Source organism: Anabrus simplex, chromosome 2, assembly GCF_040414725.1.
Source record: "Anabrus simplex isolate iqAnaSimp1 chromosome 2, ASM4041472v1, whole genome shotgun sequence".
Taxonomy (NCBI): domain Eukaryota; kingdom Metazoa; phylum Arthropoda; class Insecta; order Orthoptera; family Tettigoniidae; genus Anabrus; species Anabrus simplex.
The window spans coordinates 153449633-153468923 of NC_090266.1; the positions used below are offsets into that span (position 1 = coordinate 153449633).

The window sequence follows — 19291 nt, forward strand, 5'->3', positions numbered from 1 at the left end:
ACTCGATATCCAGCTTCACGCTTAAAAGTAGTGTGACGGAAATGTCATAAAAACAGTTGAAAAGTAACGCAATTGAGCCCAAGTGATACATTCACAACAGATCTGAACTAACGTCAAAAATACAAAGCGGAGGCCTAGAAAATATGACCAAGTTCGTACAATAGTAGAAAGTCTAACCCTAGCCCGCACAAACAGGGGAAGAATTGAATTCAGTGCAAGGAATCACAACGAACCAGCCAATGAGAAAAAGCGTCATGTAAATTATCCCTGTAGGATTGGTTAAAGGCAAGAGAAACCAAAATGAAGAATAAACTGGAGGGAGAAAACCGAGTTGATAAATTTAGCCGCGCAGCACCTGGAAAGGCACTCTTCAATCCTTAGTGGTATCGTCTTCGCAGTGGTAGTCCTATCAACATCAGAATTCTTAGTACTATCGGTCTCAGCATCATTCGTCGAACAGTTTATTTCTCGTTCATAGATTGTCAGACTTGTACTGGTGAATCGGCACGCGAGTTCGTGTTACTTTGAACGTCTCACTGGTACACTCTACCTATTGACTGGTGACGTTCGTATTTACAGACAGATGCATGGAGACACTGTTATATCGTATTAATATTTAGATATCACTTTACCTCGTGTCAGAGAGTTGTCTAGGCACTCTGAACCAAAGTTCGGGAAGGCAGTTATCTGATCTTATAAGAAAATAATAACCAGAGAAACAGTTATTTTTAATCAGAGTTATCATTTTACTATCGAGTCCATTGGAACATGCGCGACGGTGGAAGGCTATTGTTCACCACATAAAGTGACTAACGGGGCTTGACCGACGTCGAAGTCCAAATCCTGTCCCGGAAATACAGAACAGTGTTAATTGGCAGTGCGGGAAATGTTCTGTCGGGCGACCGCGGCGCGAACGAGAGGGGAGACCCATGAACTGTGAGCAGAGGGAGAGATAGACAATGTTAGCACCTACATTGAGTACCATTACAAATTCTAGGATGCTATAGTAGCCACACAAACTCAGGAGCTCAGTTACACATAGCTCATAAGGTGACCGTAATTTTATAGTGTCATTAGGCTACCGACAAGACAGCAGTGCACGAGATATTCCGGAGACGCAGCCTCAGGAGCAACCTATCCAGGACGAGGGCACGACAATGGAGAACAGCAGCTGGACTACAGAGAAGACGGAACTGAGATCTGGACATCCGACGCCCACTATAATGATGGCTTAAACAGGATGGGGCTGTCCGATCCGAAGCAAAGCGTGACCTGAAGGCTGAGTAGCAAACATACCATTTTATTAGTGTACCACTTTACGTAGATATTTAGAGGGATTTGTAAATAGTAGTTTTAATTTGTAGAATTTTGTATTTCTAAAGAGGCAATCGCCAGTAACGTAAGAGTAAAAGCTAGAAGTGGTAAATGAATCGACCCATTTCATCACATTTCATCTTGTTTTGTGAGGGAACTTAACGTAAGAGTGCATGTCATTTGGAAATAAAATGTAAATAAGGGGCAAAGCAATGTGGAAAATTACATTTCATTCAGTGACAGTTTTGCTTTCTTAATAAACGCGCAGACAAGCCTCAAATATAATGTCAGGCCAAGTGTAATCTAGTAGTATGCATGCTTTGAAACGAATGAGGACATGCGTGTATATGTGTGATTTTCTACGTATGCTAGAGAATGAATGTGATTGTTACATGCATGTTGTCAATTCTTTGATCCTAATTAAGAGGAGAATCATCAAGAGAATTCAAAGTGTTAAATTAAATTAGTGAAATGTTCGGCCGTCAAATATGTGTTGAGGAGTGTTAAAATTCAGCATCTAGGAATGAACCAGGTAGTAAGATGTAAATTCAAGGAATAATTCCTGTTGTCGTAGGAAGAGTTCATATTTACAGGTCGTCGTATTAATAGAATGGTCTAACTAAACGGGGATAGAGTCTTCTTGGTAATGACACGACAGTCCTGTGGAATCAGATTATAGTGTACAGACAGGCTTTGGGAAGGTAATAGGAAGCTTGAGAAGTGTAATTCCTCAAGTTATAGAGATAGTGAGAGTGAGAAGTGTAATTCCTCAAGTTATAGAGATTAGGGAGCGTGTGTGATCTCCCAGAGCGTAAATTTCCGCCAGGGCTAGTGTGGTCGGGCGAAGCGAATAGTTAATACCCCAGGGATTGTCACAAACGAAGGCCCATGCGCATTCATCACCCACAGTTTTATTTGATGAGTTAGACAGTGCTTTCGGTAAGTGACCTGAGAAGGGCATATGTAAGGTTCATTTCAGAGATAGTCATCGTTGGTATGAATGACACGCGAACAGTGTTCATGGCTGAATGTTAATATTATGTATTTTGGTTTGTATGTGAGACTGACATTATGTTTACAGGTGTTGTGAGTGCGTCATGTGTTTAATTTATGTTGTAAATAATGTGTGTCCGTGGTAAATTGAAATCCACGTGAGGGATGATATAAGTGTTTTGATAATATTGTTTGTGCATAAGTAATTGATTATGGCGATTCATTTTACCCAAGCTTTAGAGTTAGCGTTAGTCATCCCTTAAATATTTACGTAGAGGTCGGATAGGATTTCACCACAATGTTTTGTGGGCATGAAATTTAGCTACTCACACCATTCAACGAGAAATAAAATACAAGCACAGTTTCCGTTTTGCGCCAACATTAAAGAATTAAATCCACAAGTCGATGTTCTAGAATGAATACCTCGTATCTCAAAAAGTTCTTCCTATCCATTATTTCCCTTAAGACTGTTCACGCCTCCCAGCCACATTTGAATATGCAGTCCATCAGAACAATGTTTGTTGGGTTTATTTTCCTATGCTGACGCGTAAAGGAAAATGAACCTTATAAAAATTATACTCTAGGAGTTAGCGAATAAGTCACACAGACATACTTTCCTATAGTACGGTACAGTAAGGTTGGCATAGGAAAAAAGAACACAACGAACATTGTTCTGATGGACTGCATATTCATGTGTGGCTGCGAAGCGTAACCAATCTTAAGGTAAATAATGGATAGGAAGAACTTTGTGAGATACGAGGTTTTCATTCTAGGCCATCGAAGTGTAATATGGTATATTCGTGTTCATTATTTATAGGACTTTGGACGTTCATATACGCAATGAGTTTTACAAATCAACAAATTAATCTAAAAAGCCACCTAATCGATACTTTATTTCTTTTGCCTTTGGCAAACTTAAAAATACATTAACAAACACAGTACATGTTTCGACCACTTAGTGGTCATCTTCAGCTGTATATGAAAAAAATCTTAGATGAGAACATTTAAAAGCAAGCACATTGGATCTTAAAACTATATCCCATGGGAATCCAAAAACTATTGTTCTAGATGCTTTAAATGAATTGGAATATTGGGGGGGTTTGGGGGTAAGGAGATTTATGTGAATGATACTTAAATTACAGTATCGTTAACAATTGTGTTTAAAAAACTTAAATGATGAAAAACATATTTAAAATATTTAAAAGCGTCTATGGTAAAATTCTTTTTGATAAAATTAGGTGGCGTGAATAAAAAGTTTGTGTTTGTAATCTTCAGGCATTTGTGAAAAAATAATAACTTAATTAAGATTCGCGTCTGTGGTGCTGTTAAACACTTTGTTTTTAATAAACATACTTTAAAATATTCTAAAGTGTTTATGGTAAGGCACTTATTCAGAAACACTTGTCCTTGAATGAAAGTTTATGTCAGATGCACCAGTCTTCAGGTATTTATTGTTTATATTTAACAACTTCCTTGAGTGATATTCTTGTGGTTAAAAGGCCGTGTTGACTGTTTAACTTCCGAGAATTGCTCTTCGGAGTGTGATAAAAGAAATTGTGTTAGTCGTTTAACTTGTTAAAACCCTGTGGTGGCTTCTGTATACAAAATGGCGACCTGATTCGGGCAGCTTGCCTCGCGATCTGTAACCAGCAGGAGATCGTAATATATTAAAATATAACATACGATAAAAGTAAAAAGCTCTGAATTCTAAATAGATAGCGGGAAGATATTTGTATTCGAGATTGCGTGGCCTTGACTTACCTTATCTGGCAAATGTTTAATCCGCATTGCCTTGGAGAACTGCCTTCGTGCACGACCTAGTGTGATAGCGGTGTGACATGGTCTGATTGTTCGTGGAATATTCCGGAGAAAGGGGAAGTAGAGTTGTGTCGTCATCTAGTACGTCTTGTGAGGGGGGAGGGATTACTGGTTGTGTTTCAGTGACGTCGTGTTCGAGTATTTCATTTGTTTGTCTTGTTTGTTTACTGTTTACCATTTCCACGTATTTACTGAATTGTTCGTATAGGAGGTTTTTTTCGTTCGTTTCGTTTAGATTCCGTTCCCTGTTCTCTAGTTTATCGAGAGTAATGTCGATGTTTTCTAGGTTATTCATTAAACTTCCTTTATTAATCCTACTGATAATTTGGAGATCTTGTCTGATGTTACTGAAATTGTGATTTGCTTCCTTCATATGAGCTCCCATAGCAGAGTATCTTCTGTATTTCTCTGCATTAACATGTTCCTGATATCTAATTAAAAAGCTCCTCCCAGATTGCCCCACGTATGTTTTTTTGCACTGGGTACATGTCAATCTGTAAATGCCAGATTCCTGGAATCCGTCATCTTTAAGTTTATTGACTTTATTGTGATTAAAAAATCTGTGTTTTGTATTGTTGTTGGTTGAGAAAGCTATTTTGGTATTGTGCTTCTTAAACAAATTCGTGATTTCATAAATCCTCGGGTTATTAAAGGTGAATTTGACGTATTTCTTTGCATTCTCCGATTGTTGCTTTAGTTTAATTTGTTGTTGATATTTGCACTTAGTAATGATTTTGTTAATGAATTTCAAACTGAAACCGTTATGTAAGGCTTGTTGACGAATGAAAGATAGTTCCTTCTTTCTGTCCGTATCTGTTAACGGGATTTCAAAGGCCCTGTTGACGAAACTGTAGTAGGCGGATTTCTTTTGTGAAGTGGGATGTAAAGAATCGCTTTTAATTATAGTCGGTGTAAAAGTGGGTTTTCTGTGTATTTTAAACTGGAAATGGTTGTTTATCCGAATTGTTTGAATATCTAGAAAATTGAGTGTACCTTCTTCTTCTTCTTCCGCTGTAAATTTAATATTTGGGTCTAAAGTATTCAAAGTATTTAGAATACTTTGACTGTCATTAAGTTCTTTGTTTATAATGACAAAAGTATCGTCAACAAAGCCTAAATTACATAAAAAGGACGTACCTATTAGACCAGTAATTAATTTTCGGATAAGTCCTACGTACAAAGCCTCTCAATTTATTCATAAGTTTTTGTCCCAAAACTATGTTTTTTATACCAAAACCTCGATAAAAAACTCGAGTTTTGTAAGGCCGCTAAAGATTTCAAATTAACTTGTTCTCACGTAACAAGTTCTTTCGACATTAAAGACATGTATACGAACATTCCTATAAAAGACACTATCAAGATTATAAAAACTAATTTATTAGCCCATAAACGCATCAGTAAACCTGAAATAGAAAACTTCATAACTATCCTGGAATTCGTATTGAACCATATTTTCTTTTCTTGTAATAATAAAATTTATCAGCAAGACGGACTACCTATGGGAGCGCCGGCCTCCGGAATTTTAGCTAACATATACCTCGATCACTTGGAATACACTCAGATAGTAGGCCACATTAAAGGACTAGATTTCTGGGTAAGCTTTGTTGACGATACTTTTGTCATTATAAACAAAGAACTTAATGACAGTCAAAGTATTCTAAATACTTTGAATACTTTAGACCCAAATATTAAATTTACAGCGGAAGAAGAAGGTACACTCAATTTTCTAGATATTCAAACAATTCGGATAAACGACCATTTCCAGTTTAAAATACACAGAAAACCCACTTTTACACCGACTACAATTAAAAGCGATTCTTTACATCCCACTTCACAAAAGAAATCCGCCTACTACAGTTTCGTCAACAGGGCCTTTGAAATCCCGTTAACAGATACGGACAGAAAGAAGGAACTATCTTTCATTCGTCAACAAGCCTTACATAACGGTTTCAGTTTGAAATTCATTAACAAAATCATTACTAAGTGCAAATATCAACAACAAATTAAACTAAAGCAACAATCGGAGAATGCAAAGAAATACGTCAAATTCACCTTTAATAACCCGAGGATTTATGAAATCACGAATTTGTTTAAGAAGCACAATACCAAAATAGCTTTCTCAACCAACAACAATACAAAACACAGATTTTTTAATCACAATAAAGTCAATAAACTTAAAGATGACGGATTCCAGGAATCTGGCATTTACAGATTGACATGTACCCAGTGCAAAAAAACATACGTGGGGCAATCTGGGAGGAGCTTTTTAATTAGATATCAGGAACATGTTAATGCAGAGAAATACAGAAGATACTCTGCTATGGGAGCTCACATGAAGGAAGCAAATCACAATTTCAGTAACATCAGACAAGATCTCCAAATTATCAGTAGGATTAATAAAGGAAGTTTAATGAATAACCTAGAAAACATCGACATTACTCTCGATAAACTAGAGAACAGGGAACGGAATCTAAACGAAACGAACGAAAAAAACCTCCTATACGAACAATTCAGTAAATACGTGGAAATGGTAAACAGTAAACAAACAAGACAAACAAATGAAATACTCGAACACGACGTCACTGAAACACAACCAGTAATCCCTCCCCCCTCACAAGACGTACTAGATGACGACACAACTCTACTTCCCCTTTCTCCGGAATATTCCACGAACAATCAGACCATGTCACACCGCTATCACACTAGGTCGTGCACAAAGGCAGTTCTCCAAGGCAACGCGGATTAAACATTTGCCAGATAAGGTAAGTCAAGGCCACGCAATCTCGAATACAAATATCTTCCCGCTATCTATTTAGAATTCGGAGCTTTTTACTTTTATCGTATGTTATATTTTAATATATTACGATCTCCTGCTGGTTACAGATCGCGAGGCAAGCTGCCCGAATCAGGTCGCCATTTTGTATACAGAAGCCACCACAGGGTTTTAACAAGTTAAACGACTAACACAATTTCTTTTATCACACTCCGAAGAGCAATTCTCGGAAGTTAAACAGTCAACACGGCCTTTTAACCACAAGAATATCACTCAAGGAAGTTGTTAAATATAAACAATAAATACCTGAAGACTGGTGCATCTGACAAACTTTCATTCAAGCACAAGTGTTTCTGAATAAGTGCCTTACCATAAACACTTTAGAATATTTTAAAGTATGTTTATTAAAAACAAAGTGTTTAACAGCACCACAGACGCGAATTTTAATTAAGTTTTTATTTTTTCACAAATGCCTGAAGATTATTACAAACACGAACTTTTTATTCACGGCACCTAATTTTATCAAAAAGCATTTTACCATAGACGCTTTTAAATATTTTAAATATGTTTTTCATCATTTAAGTTTTTTAAACACAATTGTTAACGATACTGTAATTTAAGTATCATCCACATAAATCTCCTTACCCCCCCCCCCCCAATCTTCCAATTCATTTAAAGCATCTAGAACAATAGTTTTTGGATTCCCATGGGATATAGTTTTAAGATCCAATGTGCTTGCTTTTAAATGTTCTCATCTAAGATTTTTTTCATATACAGCTGAAGATGACCACTAAGTGGTCGAAACATGTACTGTGTTTGTTAATGTATTTTTAAGTTTGCCAAAGGCAAAAGAAATAAAGTATCGATTAGGTGGCTTTTTAGATTAATTTGTTGATTAAACTCATCGATACGGCCATGAAGTGGACAGCTTGCAATGAGTTTTACAGTTATTGAATCCAGGGATATTTAATTTGTTTTGTTTAATTTGCCTTACTATTTATGTGCTTGTTTTGAATAAATTAGGATCTGTTTAAATCAACTGTTGCCCATTATTCAGTAGATAGCTTCACCCATTATACAATGTCTGTTTATCGAAGTATATGTTCCCAAAATCTGAAATAGCGGTGTGAGTTCGAATTTTTCATAGAGGGTTAGGACTGGACACGCCTGAGTGGCTGGCTAGTTAGGGCATCACCAGATTTTGGTGGCTATATGGGGACACAAAAAGATCGAGATCTCAAATGTACTCGATGCCAGTCAAGTCGACATCATCAGCGATGACAACACCGGTGACTGAAGTTGGTGGCAAAGGACGAATATAATTCAAAAGAAAGCAGTGATACGCCTGCTGCTCAACTAGCAGAGACAAAAATGACTAGCCATTAAGTTACTTTTTGTTCTTTTGTATTAATATTGCATAATACGATAAATAAAACTACTGTATATGCCCAAAGCTCTCTCTACAGGGTCGAGTGCGAAGTGAGATGAATTTTTGTAGCCAGTTTTTATGACCGGATGCCCTTCCTGACGTCAACCTCATCAGAGGAGTGTGAATGAGATGAAAAAAAGGATGTGATTGAAGAGTAAAAAAAAAAAAATGATATTTCAAGTATATGTAGGCCTAAAGGGCATGTGTTCACCCTTTATGGTTATCTTTCTCTCTTAAAATTAAGAAATATTGCCTTCCAATGAAGGTAGCCAGTAAGACTCAGAATACAATCATGAATTTGTTAAAGAATAGTGTAGAATACAGACGTGCACAATTTATGGTTCTTTATATCCAGCAGTCAATTCACGAAATGGGAGGCTATCGCATATTGCCCCGCCCCCAAATACTTTTTGCGGCTATAAACGCGGGGGAAAGGGGGTCTAATATGCAAGGAAGTACGCTACTTTAGGATCTATTCTTTTCTTAATCTATGTGAATGATCTTTCTCACAATATTCAAGTAGAAACGGCAGTTCTGTATGCTGATGATACAAACATAATTGTTAATAATCCTGAAATTACGTTTACAGCAAATGCAGTCCTGTCTAGATTAGATTCATGGTTCAGAAAAAAATAAGTGACTCTTAAACAGATCCAATCCATAGAATTCAATGCCTTACATTAAATGCAAATGCAATTGAAGTAACACTGACCACAAATTTTTTTAGGTGTCAATCTAAATGAAAAATTAAGACAGGATTGTCACACATTAAAAATAGTGGGAAATCTCCGAGTTCTGTCTGCTTTGCCTTAAGGAGACTGTCTAATATTAGTGAATATGTTAGAATAGCATATTTTGGTTATTTCCATTCAATCATTTCTTATGCTATTGGTCTCTGGGGTTGCTACAAATCAAATCTTACTTTTCAAATACAGAAAGGAGCCATCAGAATTATAATGAGACATAACAGGTTACACCACTGCAGACCATTATTTCGGAGACTAAGGATACTCTCATTACCATTGTATACATCATGCAATGAATTCTACGCATGAAACAAAATATTGATCGCTTCAGAAAGAACTGAGACCAACACAATTACAAGATGCGAACAAGAAATAATATATTTATCGAGTACAAGAGTAAAACAGTTGCCTTGAGACATGTACACTTGGTTGGAATCACACTGTATATAATGCTTCCAAATAACATTAAGGATATTAGAACCTTTAGCTCATTCACCACAGCACTAAAAAATTTCCTGATGAGTAACTGCTTCTATAGTACTGAAGAATTCATGAAGTGCTGGTAATGATACTAGTATTAACCTGTAAACCTTAATATCTTGTAAACAGCTTTAAAAAGTGCATTAATGTCTCACTGGTTATGTACTTATGGTTAATGCCTCCTTTATAGATTCTTTGTATCCTGTAAATATTGATTATTGATAATTGTGCTACTGTTATCTTTTAAACATTCTGAATATCATGTAAACAACTTTACAAAGAGTGTTGGTGTCTCATTCGTTATGATCTTATTGCTAATACCTCCTTCATATTTATTTTGATTCTTGTAAATATTAATAATAATAATGATGAATATGATAATAATTGATGTGACTGAAAGGGGAATTTTTTTGCCAGACGAATTGTGTTCAAGACAGATAGCAACTCTGTGGTGTTGTTGCGTCCAAATCACCTGACACTCCTCACGGCTAACTCACGCCGGGCACCCTACTGCGCACAACTCTGTGACTAGGAATGCAGCATTGATCAGGCTGAGAGTTACAAGAACTTGCATAGCTACACACTACTGTTTTAATTATTTATAAAGAAATTTTAAGAGAGTTTTTAAGTGGCTTTTACGCATCTTTTACATCAAGAAGTGCCGAAGAGTAAAAACAAAGAGAAAACCATTGACTCCGAATTAAACCTTTTATTTAGTCAAGGACAAGTTGATTTTAATATTGTTTTACCTATGTTATGTTTTTGTGTATATTTGAACTATCATTCAAGATTCCTATGGAAAACTAAATATGTACCAACATTAAAAAAAAAGTTTTTAAATAAATTAATGTTATTTTAATGTAAGAAAATTGTGGTGAAAAGATGGAACTTCCCGTACAAGTTGGAGTTTGTTATATATAATAATTCCACCGATAATGGTCCAGAGTTTTGTAAGCACGTAACCAAGTAAAAGCAGTACCTCCTCTCTCAGATCGGCAATGCTAACCAAACCCCTGTGTATATTGACATGCCAAGGAACACCTACAGTTTCTGCTAAGGGAGCGGCAAGTTCTCTAACCAGAAGTTGTGGCAACAAAAAGTGACACTGAACGATGAGTTCTCTAACCAGAAGTTGTGGCAACAAAAAGTGACACTGAACGATGATGCTGGCTGGCCATTGCTGCCAATGGGCGTAAACTACCTGCGTTATATTTAAACGTAGACATCACCGAAGAACTTCACATTTCCATCTGGTATGCGTATACAGGATAGGGTAAAGCGCTGGAAGGATGTAAAAATCACTTGCAACTGGATACATTTCACTTGACAGCAAAGACTTGGCGTTGTGTTCCCCAACATGCCTTACATGTTTTGGATAGCTTTACTATATGTACTGGACAGCTTTACTGCCAACATTGTTGATGCCGGGAAGGAAGAGCTCTGAGCTAATAGAACCAATCTTGCTGCGATTCTCTGTGATCTAACAATGATCTTGGAACCTTTGGACATGTTGGTGAATAAGGCATTTAAAGACCATATGCAGCAAAAGTATTCTGACTGGCTGGCTGTCAATGGATCATTCAGGTGTGGGGTAACATATCCAAAGCTATCATCTCTTACAGCTTCACAAAAACTGGGAATTCCAATGCACTTGACTGCAGTGAAGATGATGGTATATGGACTGGCAGTAACAGGAATGATTCAGAGAGTTACACTGACATAGATTAAAGTCGTACGAGCCACTCTTCTAATGATACCAAATAAACATCCATATACAGTGTTTTTATATTGAACAATAATGGTACTTAACAATTGTGTACTTTTTCACCAAAGTTTTTAAAATGTAAGCCTTCTACGCCCTCTGGAAGTGATACAGAGTTAGTAAATTACAAATGCAGATATGCAAACTTGAAAAAGTAAAAAATCAGGAGAAATTTGGCAGCAAAACGCGACTTATTACAACGTATCACCAATAGCAGAACATGTACTAATCCTTTATAATTCAATACATTAACAACTCTATTTGGCCTACATAGCCGAACCTTGATAATTCAAAATCCCGCCTAATTCGAAAAAGCTATCGTTCCTGGAAACATGCGGTATGGTTTTGCATGTTATAAAAATTGTTTAATTCGAAATACATATAATTCGAAATTCGAAGAACAATGTTGGTCCCATTACCGAAATTCAGACCTTTAATTTAAAACTGACTTTATATTAATTGGTTTTTTTTTTCAGAGTAATTTAAATTTTAAATTTATCCGCATCATGATAGAACGAGTCATCCGGAACGTGCTGGGGTAGATTTCAGTACTTTCAGTCCGATGTGTCTACAGTGTGCTTCAATATTTGCTAAGTTCGAGTAAAATCGTAATTCTTTTGTATTCAGAGTTTTAAGGAACACCATAGTATCCGTAGCAGGTAGTGTGCGGAGAAGCAGAATCCGCAAACACCCGCGATGCCGACAGGTGGCAAAAAAGCGTGGCTCATATAATCAATTCCTACGCACCGAATAATATTGTCAATGCCGATGAAACTGCATTGTTTCTTTTAATGCCGAGCCCAAACGAACTTATGGTTATATAGGAGGAAAGTGCCAGCCGGGAAATCGTACGAAGGGATCATTGCACTGTATTGCAATGCACAAGGAAGAGAGAGGCTTCTTCCCCTCGTCATAGGGAAGTTCAATAAATTACGATGTTTTAAGTGCATTGGGTACTTTCCATGCAAGTACAGGACCTAAAATGCATTCAGTTCAGTAATCCAATGAATAAAGAACTTGCTCAAGGGAACCAGCATAGATTTCTCCTCATCTTTGAATCATGCTTTTCAAAGGACTTGCTCAGGGGAGTCAGCATAGATTTCTACTCATCTTTGAATCATGCTTGTCTTCTTTCTTTCGTTCCGCGAAGTTATCTTTGTCAGAGAGTTATCCAAGTGAATACTGTATTGTGAATTTGAATACTGTAAATGCACCTTGTTGGATACATCTTGGAAATCAATTTTTCCATGGCATTTCAAGGGTTTAAACTGTGAATCAAGGTTAACTGCAAGCAGTAAAGGTCTTAGAATATATTTTGATGCGGCAAGTGTTGGCATTTCTGAATTAAGACGTGTTGGTTAATTCAAAATCACATAATTGAAAGTCCGATTTTTGCGTTCCAACGACTTTGAATTAATGAGGTTTTACTGTACATATATTTTTCATTATTTATATGTGAATACTAAATAGTGGACATACCTGAACTGTCGGAACACCTGACTTCTCATCCTTCAACGTGCAGAACACATTACGGCTAATTGTTGTTCAACACACCCGTAGCTGACTTAGCCCTCTTCAGCAACTCTGAACTAAATATTTGCTCAGAGCACTTGCCTTGCTGAACCGACTTTAAGGTTAAAAGTTTCTCCAAAGTTTGTTCAGACAGCAAGGATCTGAACAGTGTTTTTGTCTTTGTGACTCTGCTAAACATCCTTTCACATTCTGCATTGCTATAGGGAATTGATAAAATAGCAAGCATCTCCTTAGAGAGTCTATCATATTTAAACACACCATCAGCCAATTTCATCTGACCTACCAATGCCCACTGAATGTCAATTCTTTTGTCAGGTCTGTTACTTCGAACTGAAAGTTACAGAACTGGGAGTGCAGAATATCAGTTTCTTTATCTAAATGTTCCAGACAGACTTAAAGAATATGCACTTTTCCTCAGACTTCAAAGTGTTCACTAAAACTAACCCAGAGTTCCCTATCATCAGATCACAATCATCCTTTTGACTTGCTGGTGTATAACTCTACATCAAGGAGAGATGAGAAGCTTTTAATAACGTGTGGTTTCACAAACCTTGCCATCACATTCTTCAATAGTCCCTCCAAAACTGACCTCAATAAGCGATGTGCAGCATACTTGACTGAAGAGATACGTTTGATTTCTGAAAGATATCCATTAACACTTGAGAGAAAAAGGCAGAAAGATTTATGTAAATTTGATGAAAGGAACATAAACAGCCGTTCTTCACGTGACAATGCATGGCTCTTAGTGTCATCAATAGTTTCATTTTATTTAATAGTGAAACTGATGGATGGGTTTTCCTTTTAACTGAGGAGTGTGGTGAAATGTTATGACAATGTTTCACCTTTTCAGACAAACAAGACAGATCTGCAATTAGACTGTGCTTAGGAATTTTGTAAGTCTTCAGAGTTCCCATCTGAGAATCCTCACTCACAATTTTGCTCCTGAATAAAGTAACCAAAGGGTCCCACTGCAGCAAAATCCTATCTGAACACCTACTTAGTGATAACCATCGAGTAGGCATATGCTTCAGAATTTTCCTGATCTCTGTGTTGTGTGAAGTCTGAAATTCTCTGAACTTTCTTTTCCTCTTTGCACACCTTCCTAGATACAGTAGAACCTTGAAAATTCAAAATCAGTTAATTCAAAATCTCACCTCATTCAAAGCAGCTCTCGTTCCAGAAACATGAGGTAGGTTCTGCATGTTATTTAAATCGTTTAATTCGAAATACGGATAATTCGTAATTCGAAGAACAATGTTGGTCCTGTTACCGAAATTCAGACTTTTAATTTAAAACTGCCTCTACATTTTGAAAAAAATAGTATTTTACAGAGTAATTTAAATTCACGATATCTCCACGTCACGAAAGAATGCATCTTCCGGAACGTGCAGGGGTAACTTTGCACGCTTTCACCCATTTCGGCATGTCTACAGTGTGCGGAATCATAATTATTTTGTATTCGGCGTTTTAAGGAATGCCACAATATCACGTAGTAGGCAGTGTGCGGAGAGGTAGAATCCGCGAACACTGACGATGCCGACAGTTGGCGATAAAGCATGGCTTATGGCCTATAATCAATTCATATGCGCCAAACAATATTGTCAATGCCGATGAAACTGCATTGTTTATTTGTTTTATTTTTTAAAATGCTGAGGCCAAACAGACTTATGGTTTTAAAGGAGAGAATTGCCAGCCGGGAAAAGTACTGTGTTGCTATGCAGTGCACACAGAATTGAGAGACTTCTTTCCCCCGTCATAGGAAAGTTTGAAAAGCCACAATGCTTCAAGGGTGTCGGGCACTACCCATGCAAGTACAAGGCATGTAAAAATGCAAACAGTAAAGTAATCCAAAAGATAAACCACTTGCACAGGGGAGCCAGCATAATTTTTCCTCGTCTTTGAATCGTATTTTTCTTCCTTTCGCTGCATGAGGTTATGTTTGCCACTGTTTTATCCAAGTGCATTATGTGTGTAATGTAAATGCACCTTGTGGGGTTACATTTATGAAAGTGTTTTTCATGGCATTTGAAAAATCATATTTCTTTTTTGACATTTTGGACAAAATATTAAGACATACAACATGAGCACTTATGCAGGTCCTGGCCCGGGTAGACATCTATGGCGTGCTACATCTACATCTAAGCTATTTGGGTATTTGACCAAAGAGAATGAGTATTTGACTGCTTTATAGACCAAAGAGGAGCACATGACTGGCCACCATGCAGCGTACTGCCATCTGGTTTCATTATTAGAACTGTTATCAACCAGCCACACTCAGATATTGATAGAACGAGGAAACGCGTTGGGAGTTTAAAATAATATGAAAATTACTGATAGTGCTCTGAAAATCGGGAGATTGGTTCCGGCGATCGGGAAGAACGACGAAAAAATTGGGAGTCTCCCGCTTAAATCGGGAGACTTGGCAAGTCTGCAAATGGAATATAAACTAAATAATAGCCGACTAAAGAGTTCAATATTCCTTTGTGTTTTGTAAGTTCAGAAATAAAACCTTTTGAGTGTAACCACTGAAAATATTTTGTGAGTTAAGTTCAACAATACATGCAACATTATTCATTTCATACAGAATGCATTACTGTGTTAAACTTAACAGTATTGACTACCTTCGTGTGTTAATGACTTATTAGTACGTAGCGACGATCACAAATTCGTGACGCACCGCCAGTTCAGCCAGTGGCATGGCAACAGCAGACAATGCATTCAACCTCCCTGCTGGCATTCATGACACCGCGATACATGGGGTAATGCTTAAGCAGCTGGTTTACATTCATGACAGGTGGACGAAGAATCAGAGACGAGGCACATACAAACACACTGATGCAGGAACACAGCTCACACATTTCTTAGAAGCTCATCAAGCTGACTACAAATTTGAAGTCTTATTTGTGGTTTAGAAAAATAAATCTAGGGTAGAAGAAAATTACACTCTCCTTTTATAAGAAAGATGTGCAAGTAAGCCGGTCAAAACCCATTGTACTTTGAGCATGCTCCCTGAGTTATGTTTTATCTGGATATGCAGTGTTATTGTTTTAAAGACATATGGTAAACTGTTTCAAGTAATCAGACTGAACACACATAGGCTGGATATTATAAAATTGCAGTTAATGTCTCCAGAGCACGTGATGTAAACAGCGACAGCATCGTCTCCCAGCCTGACGTCACACGTAATGATACACCATTAAATTCCATTACGGCCTTCAGTGAACTGATATTTAAACTCAACGCTTGTTGAAGCTGTTTTTGTGCAAGCTTACCATTCTTAACACTTTCCATGATAGGGTTTTTTGTGTGTGTGCTGACTTTTCCTGAGAATAGACGATTATTGAAAAATAGCTTTACAAGTTATTTAACTGACATCTTAGGGTAACAAATTTACACTACAATAGGTCTTTCTCCTCTTACAGAAGCATTCATACTTAAAAATCTTACCTCATCGTACAACCTGTTACGGTTCATACCACCAAATGAAGGTTGGAGGTCACCACCAAGTTGTTGACCCACTCGTTGTGAGGCATTTAATGCCAAAATCGACTGCAACTAGGGAATTAAGAAGTAAAAGGTTACTAATAGCTCATAATTGTATACATTACCCTGCTGAAAGAAGTTAATTAAGAGTACATCACTCAATATCAAGATTCAAACAAAGCAGCATCACAAACAGTACATAAAACTGTCCTCTTGCCTGAAAACTGAAATGGTGTCCGATACTGAAGTTTTACTAGGATTAATCAAACAGAAGTACAAAATAGGTTCAGCTGCACTTGAACTTGTATAATATAATTTTACAAAACTCTGGGAAGGGAAGGCAATTTAAAATAAAACCAAAAATAGTTTGAGAAATGAAAGGTGCAGCAGAAGTTTTAGAGGATGGGTTAAAAATGTATTCTCAAATATCAATGAAACTATCATTGTCAATATTAATTATAGCCTACAGGAAACAATCAAAAAAAGAAAAAGTATTCTCGTGGTTTATGACACATTCCATTTGCTGAATCACAGTGGAAACCAACACACTTATGACTTTACAGTAACATGCTCCTCGAGAGATCTCTTTCTCTAAAAATAATCCAGCCCTAATGTCGTGACAAAAAAGTATAGACATTACATATGATAAAAAACATAGCTGTGGTGCGTACTGACAAGTTACAATTAAAATGTAGGTTTTTTATCCACCTCATTCAACACACAATGCTGTTAACACAGGAATAGTTTAAAGCATAGACTTGTTTCGATCCTTTCGATCATCATCAGTTCATACAAATATTATAAAACAACTAAAATGTAGAGATATTTATGTGAAAAGTTTCTTTTAACCCTCTGGACAAAATTGTGAAAGAGACAAAGGTAAAATATGGAGACTAGCGGCTGAAAGTAATGATGTTTGTAAAGATATTGTGGTGTGGGAAGCAGAGAGGAACTACAAGGACAACGACAAATTAAGTGAGATTATTGAAAATTACAGAATGAACATCAGCGTGGAAAAGGGACAAAGGTGCTGACTAGAGTAGAAAGGGAAGGGGCAGAAATTATAAAAATAAAGGCACAAAATTATAAAAATAAAGGGATAAAACCTTGAAATTGTGGAGAGCTTGAAGTATGGGCTGGACATGGAAATCATCAAAAGCAAAATGCATTCCATCGGTGTGTGAGAAACATGGCTTAGAGGAAGGTAATACCAATGAAGTCGTAAAGTGATCCACAATATGTACTACCATCCTATACTGAAATATGCAGTGGAGACATAAACACTGATAAAAAGACAGGAGAATAAAATCCTGGCTTGTGAAATTAAATTTTCATGGAAGTATGATATGAAAGGCAAGAAAGAACAGAGTAAGGAATGATTATGTCAGGAAGGAATTTGGAGTGGAAAGATTTTCAACAATGGAAAAGGACAAACGTAGATGATTTGGACATGTTAAGAGGATGGAAGAGGGAAGGATGCCAAAGTCAATGATGGGGACAAAGAGAGGGAAGGAGGGGAAAAGGGAGAATCAGACTAAGTTGGATGAAAACTACTGAAAATAGCATAATTAGAAGAAACCTGGATTGAATCACAGTCTAGGAACAACGGTGGTCAGATAGAATAAAATAATGTTATTTGCTTTACGTCCCACAAACTACTTTTACGCTTTTCGGAGATGCCGAGGTTGAAATAATAACATTAAGTTATTTATTAGACCACCTAATCAATACAAAATCGTCTTGGATGATTTACATAAATTTGTTAGCTAATAGTGGTACATGTTTCGCCTTCCCTGAAGGCATCATCAGCCATAGTCTTAACCTTAAATTAGAAATAAGCGTCTAAATAACATGTAGTAATGAAATGAATTTTAAAATCTTGAAGAGATTTGAAGTAAAATAACATTAAAAATAACAATGATGGTTTGATAATACAATGTGAAGAGATATAATAGTGGAAGTATTAACATTAACATTAGAAGGCTGCTAAAATAAGTACAATGGATAAAACAACAGATTGTTATACAACAAGTAGTAAGATTGCATAAAAGTAAAGTTGATAGTCTGGCGGTTATAATTAGATGATGGCGAAAAATCGTATATAATCAAAGTAAAGAAGAGAGAATAAAAGTCAAAGTTAGTCGAGAGATCCGAAGTTAATCATGATCTTGAAGATAAAAGACGAAAGTCAGATGCATATGGTGACGTTGTAGAACACGTTGAGGATATGAAGATGGTGAATAGAAGTTGAAGAACAGTTTCAAATAGGATCACTATGGACCATCTCAAAATTTGAAGTGATGTTCAAATGTTGTAAATTGTGAGTTTGTAGATATTCTAGTTGAAAAAGCATATAAAAGTGGAATCATTTGACGGTGACAAAGATAGCTTGTAACATTATGCAAATACTTCTAACTCATAATGTTAAAAGCTATCTTTGTCACCGTCAAATGATTCCACTTTTATATGCTTTTTCAACTAGAATATCTACAAACTCACAATTTACAACATTTGAACATCACTTCAAATTTTGAGATGGTCCATAGTGATCCTATTTGAAACTGTTCTTCAACTTCTATTCACCATCTTCATATCCTCAACGTGTTCTACAACGTCACCATATGCATCTGACTTTCGTCTTTTATCTTCAAGATCATGATTAACTTCGGATCTCTCGACTAACTTTGACTTTTATTCTCTCTTCTTTACTTTCATTATATACGATTTTTCGCCATCGTCTAATTATAACCGCCAGACTATCAACTTTACTTTTATGCAATCTTACTACTTGTTGTATAACAATCTGTTGTTTTATCCATTGTACTTATTTTAGCAGCCTTCTAATGTTAATGTTGTTAATACTTCCACTATTATATCTCTTCACATTGTATTATCAAACCATCATTGTTATTTTTAATGTTATTTTACTTCAAATCTCTTCAAGATTTTAAAATTCATTT

At 36.5% G+C, this 19291-nt stretch overlaps 1 protein-coding gene across 1 annotated transcript in view; it reads right to left on the reverse strand.

The window, feature by feature from the left end:
• The window catches only part of LOC136863945 (zinc finger protein on ecdysone puffs), a 259166-nt gene that overhangs the window by 175736 nt on the left and 64139 nt on the right, over positions 1-19291 (reverse strand). The window contains exon 3 of the mRNA XM_067140395.2: positions 16296-16403. Coding sequence (XP_066996496.2) covers positions 16296-16403 — 108 coding nt within the window. The remainder of the gene's footprint in view (positions 1-16295; positions 16404-19291) is intronic.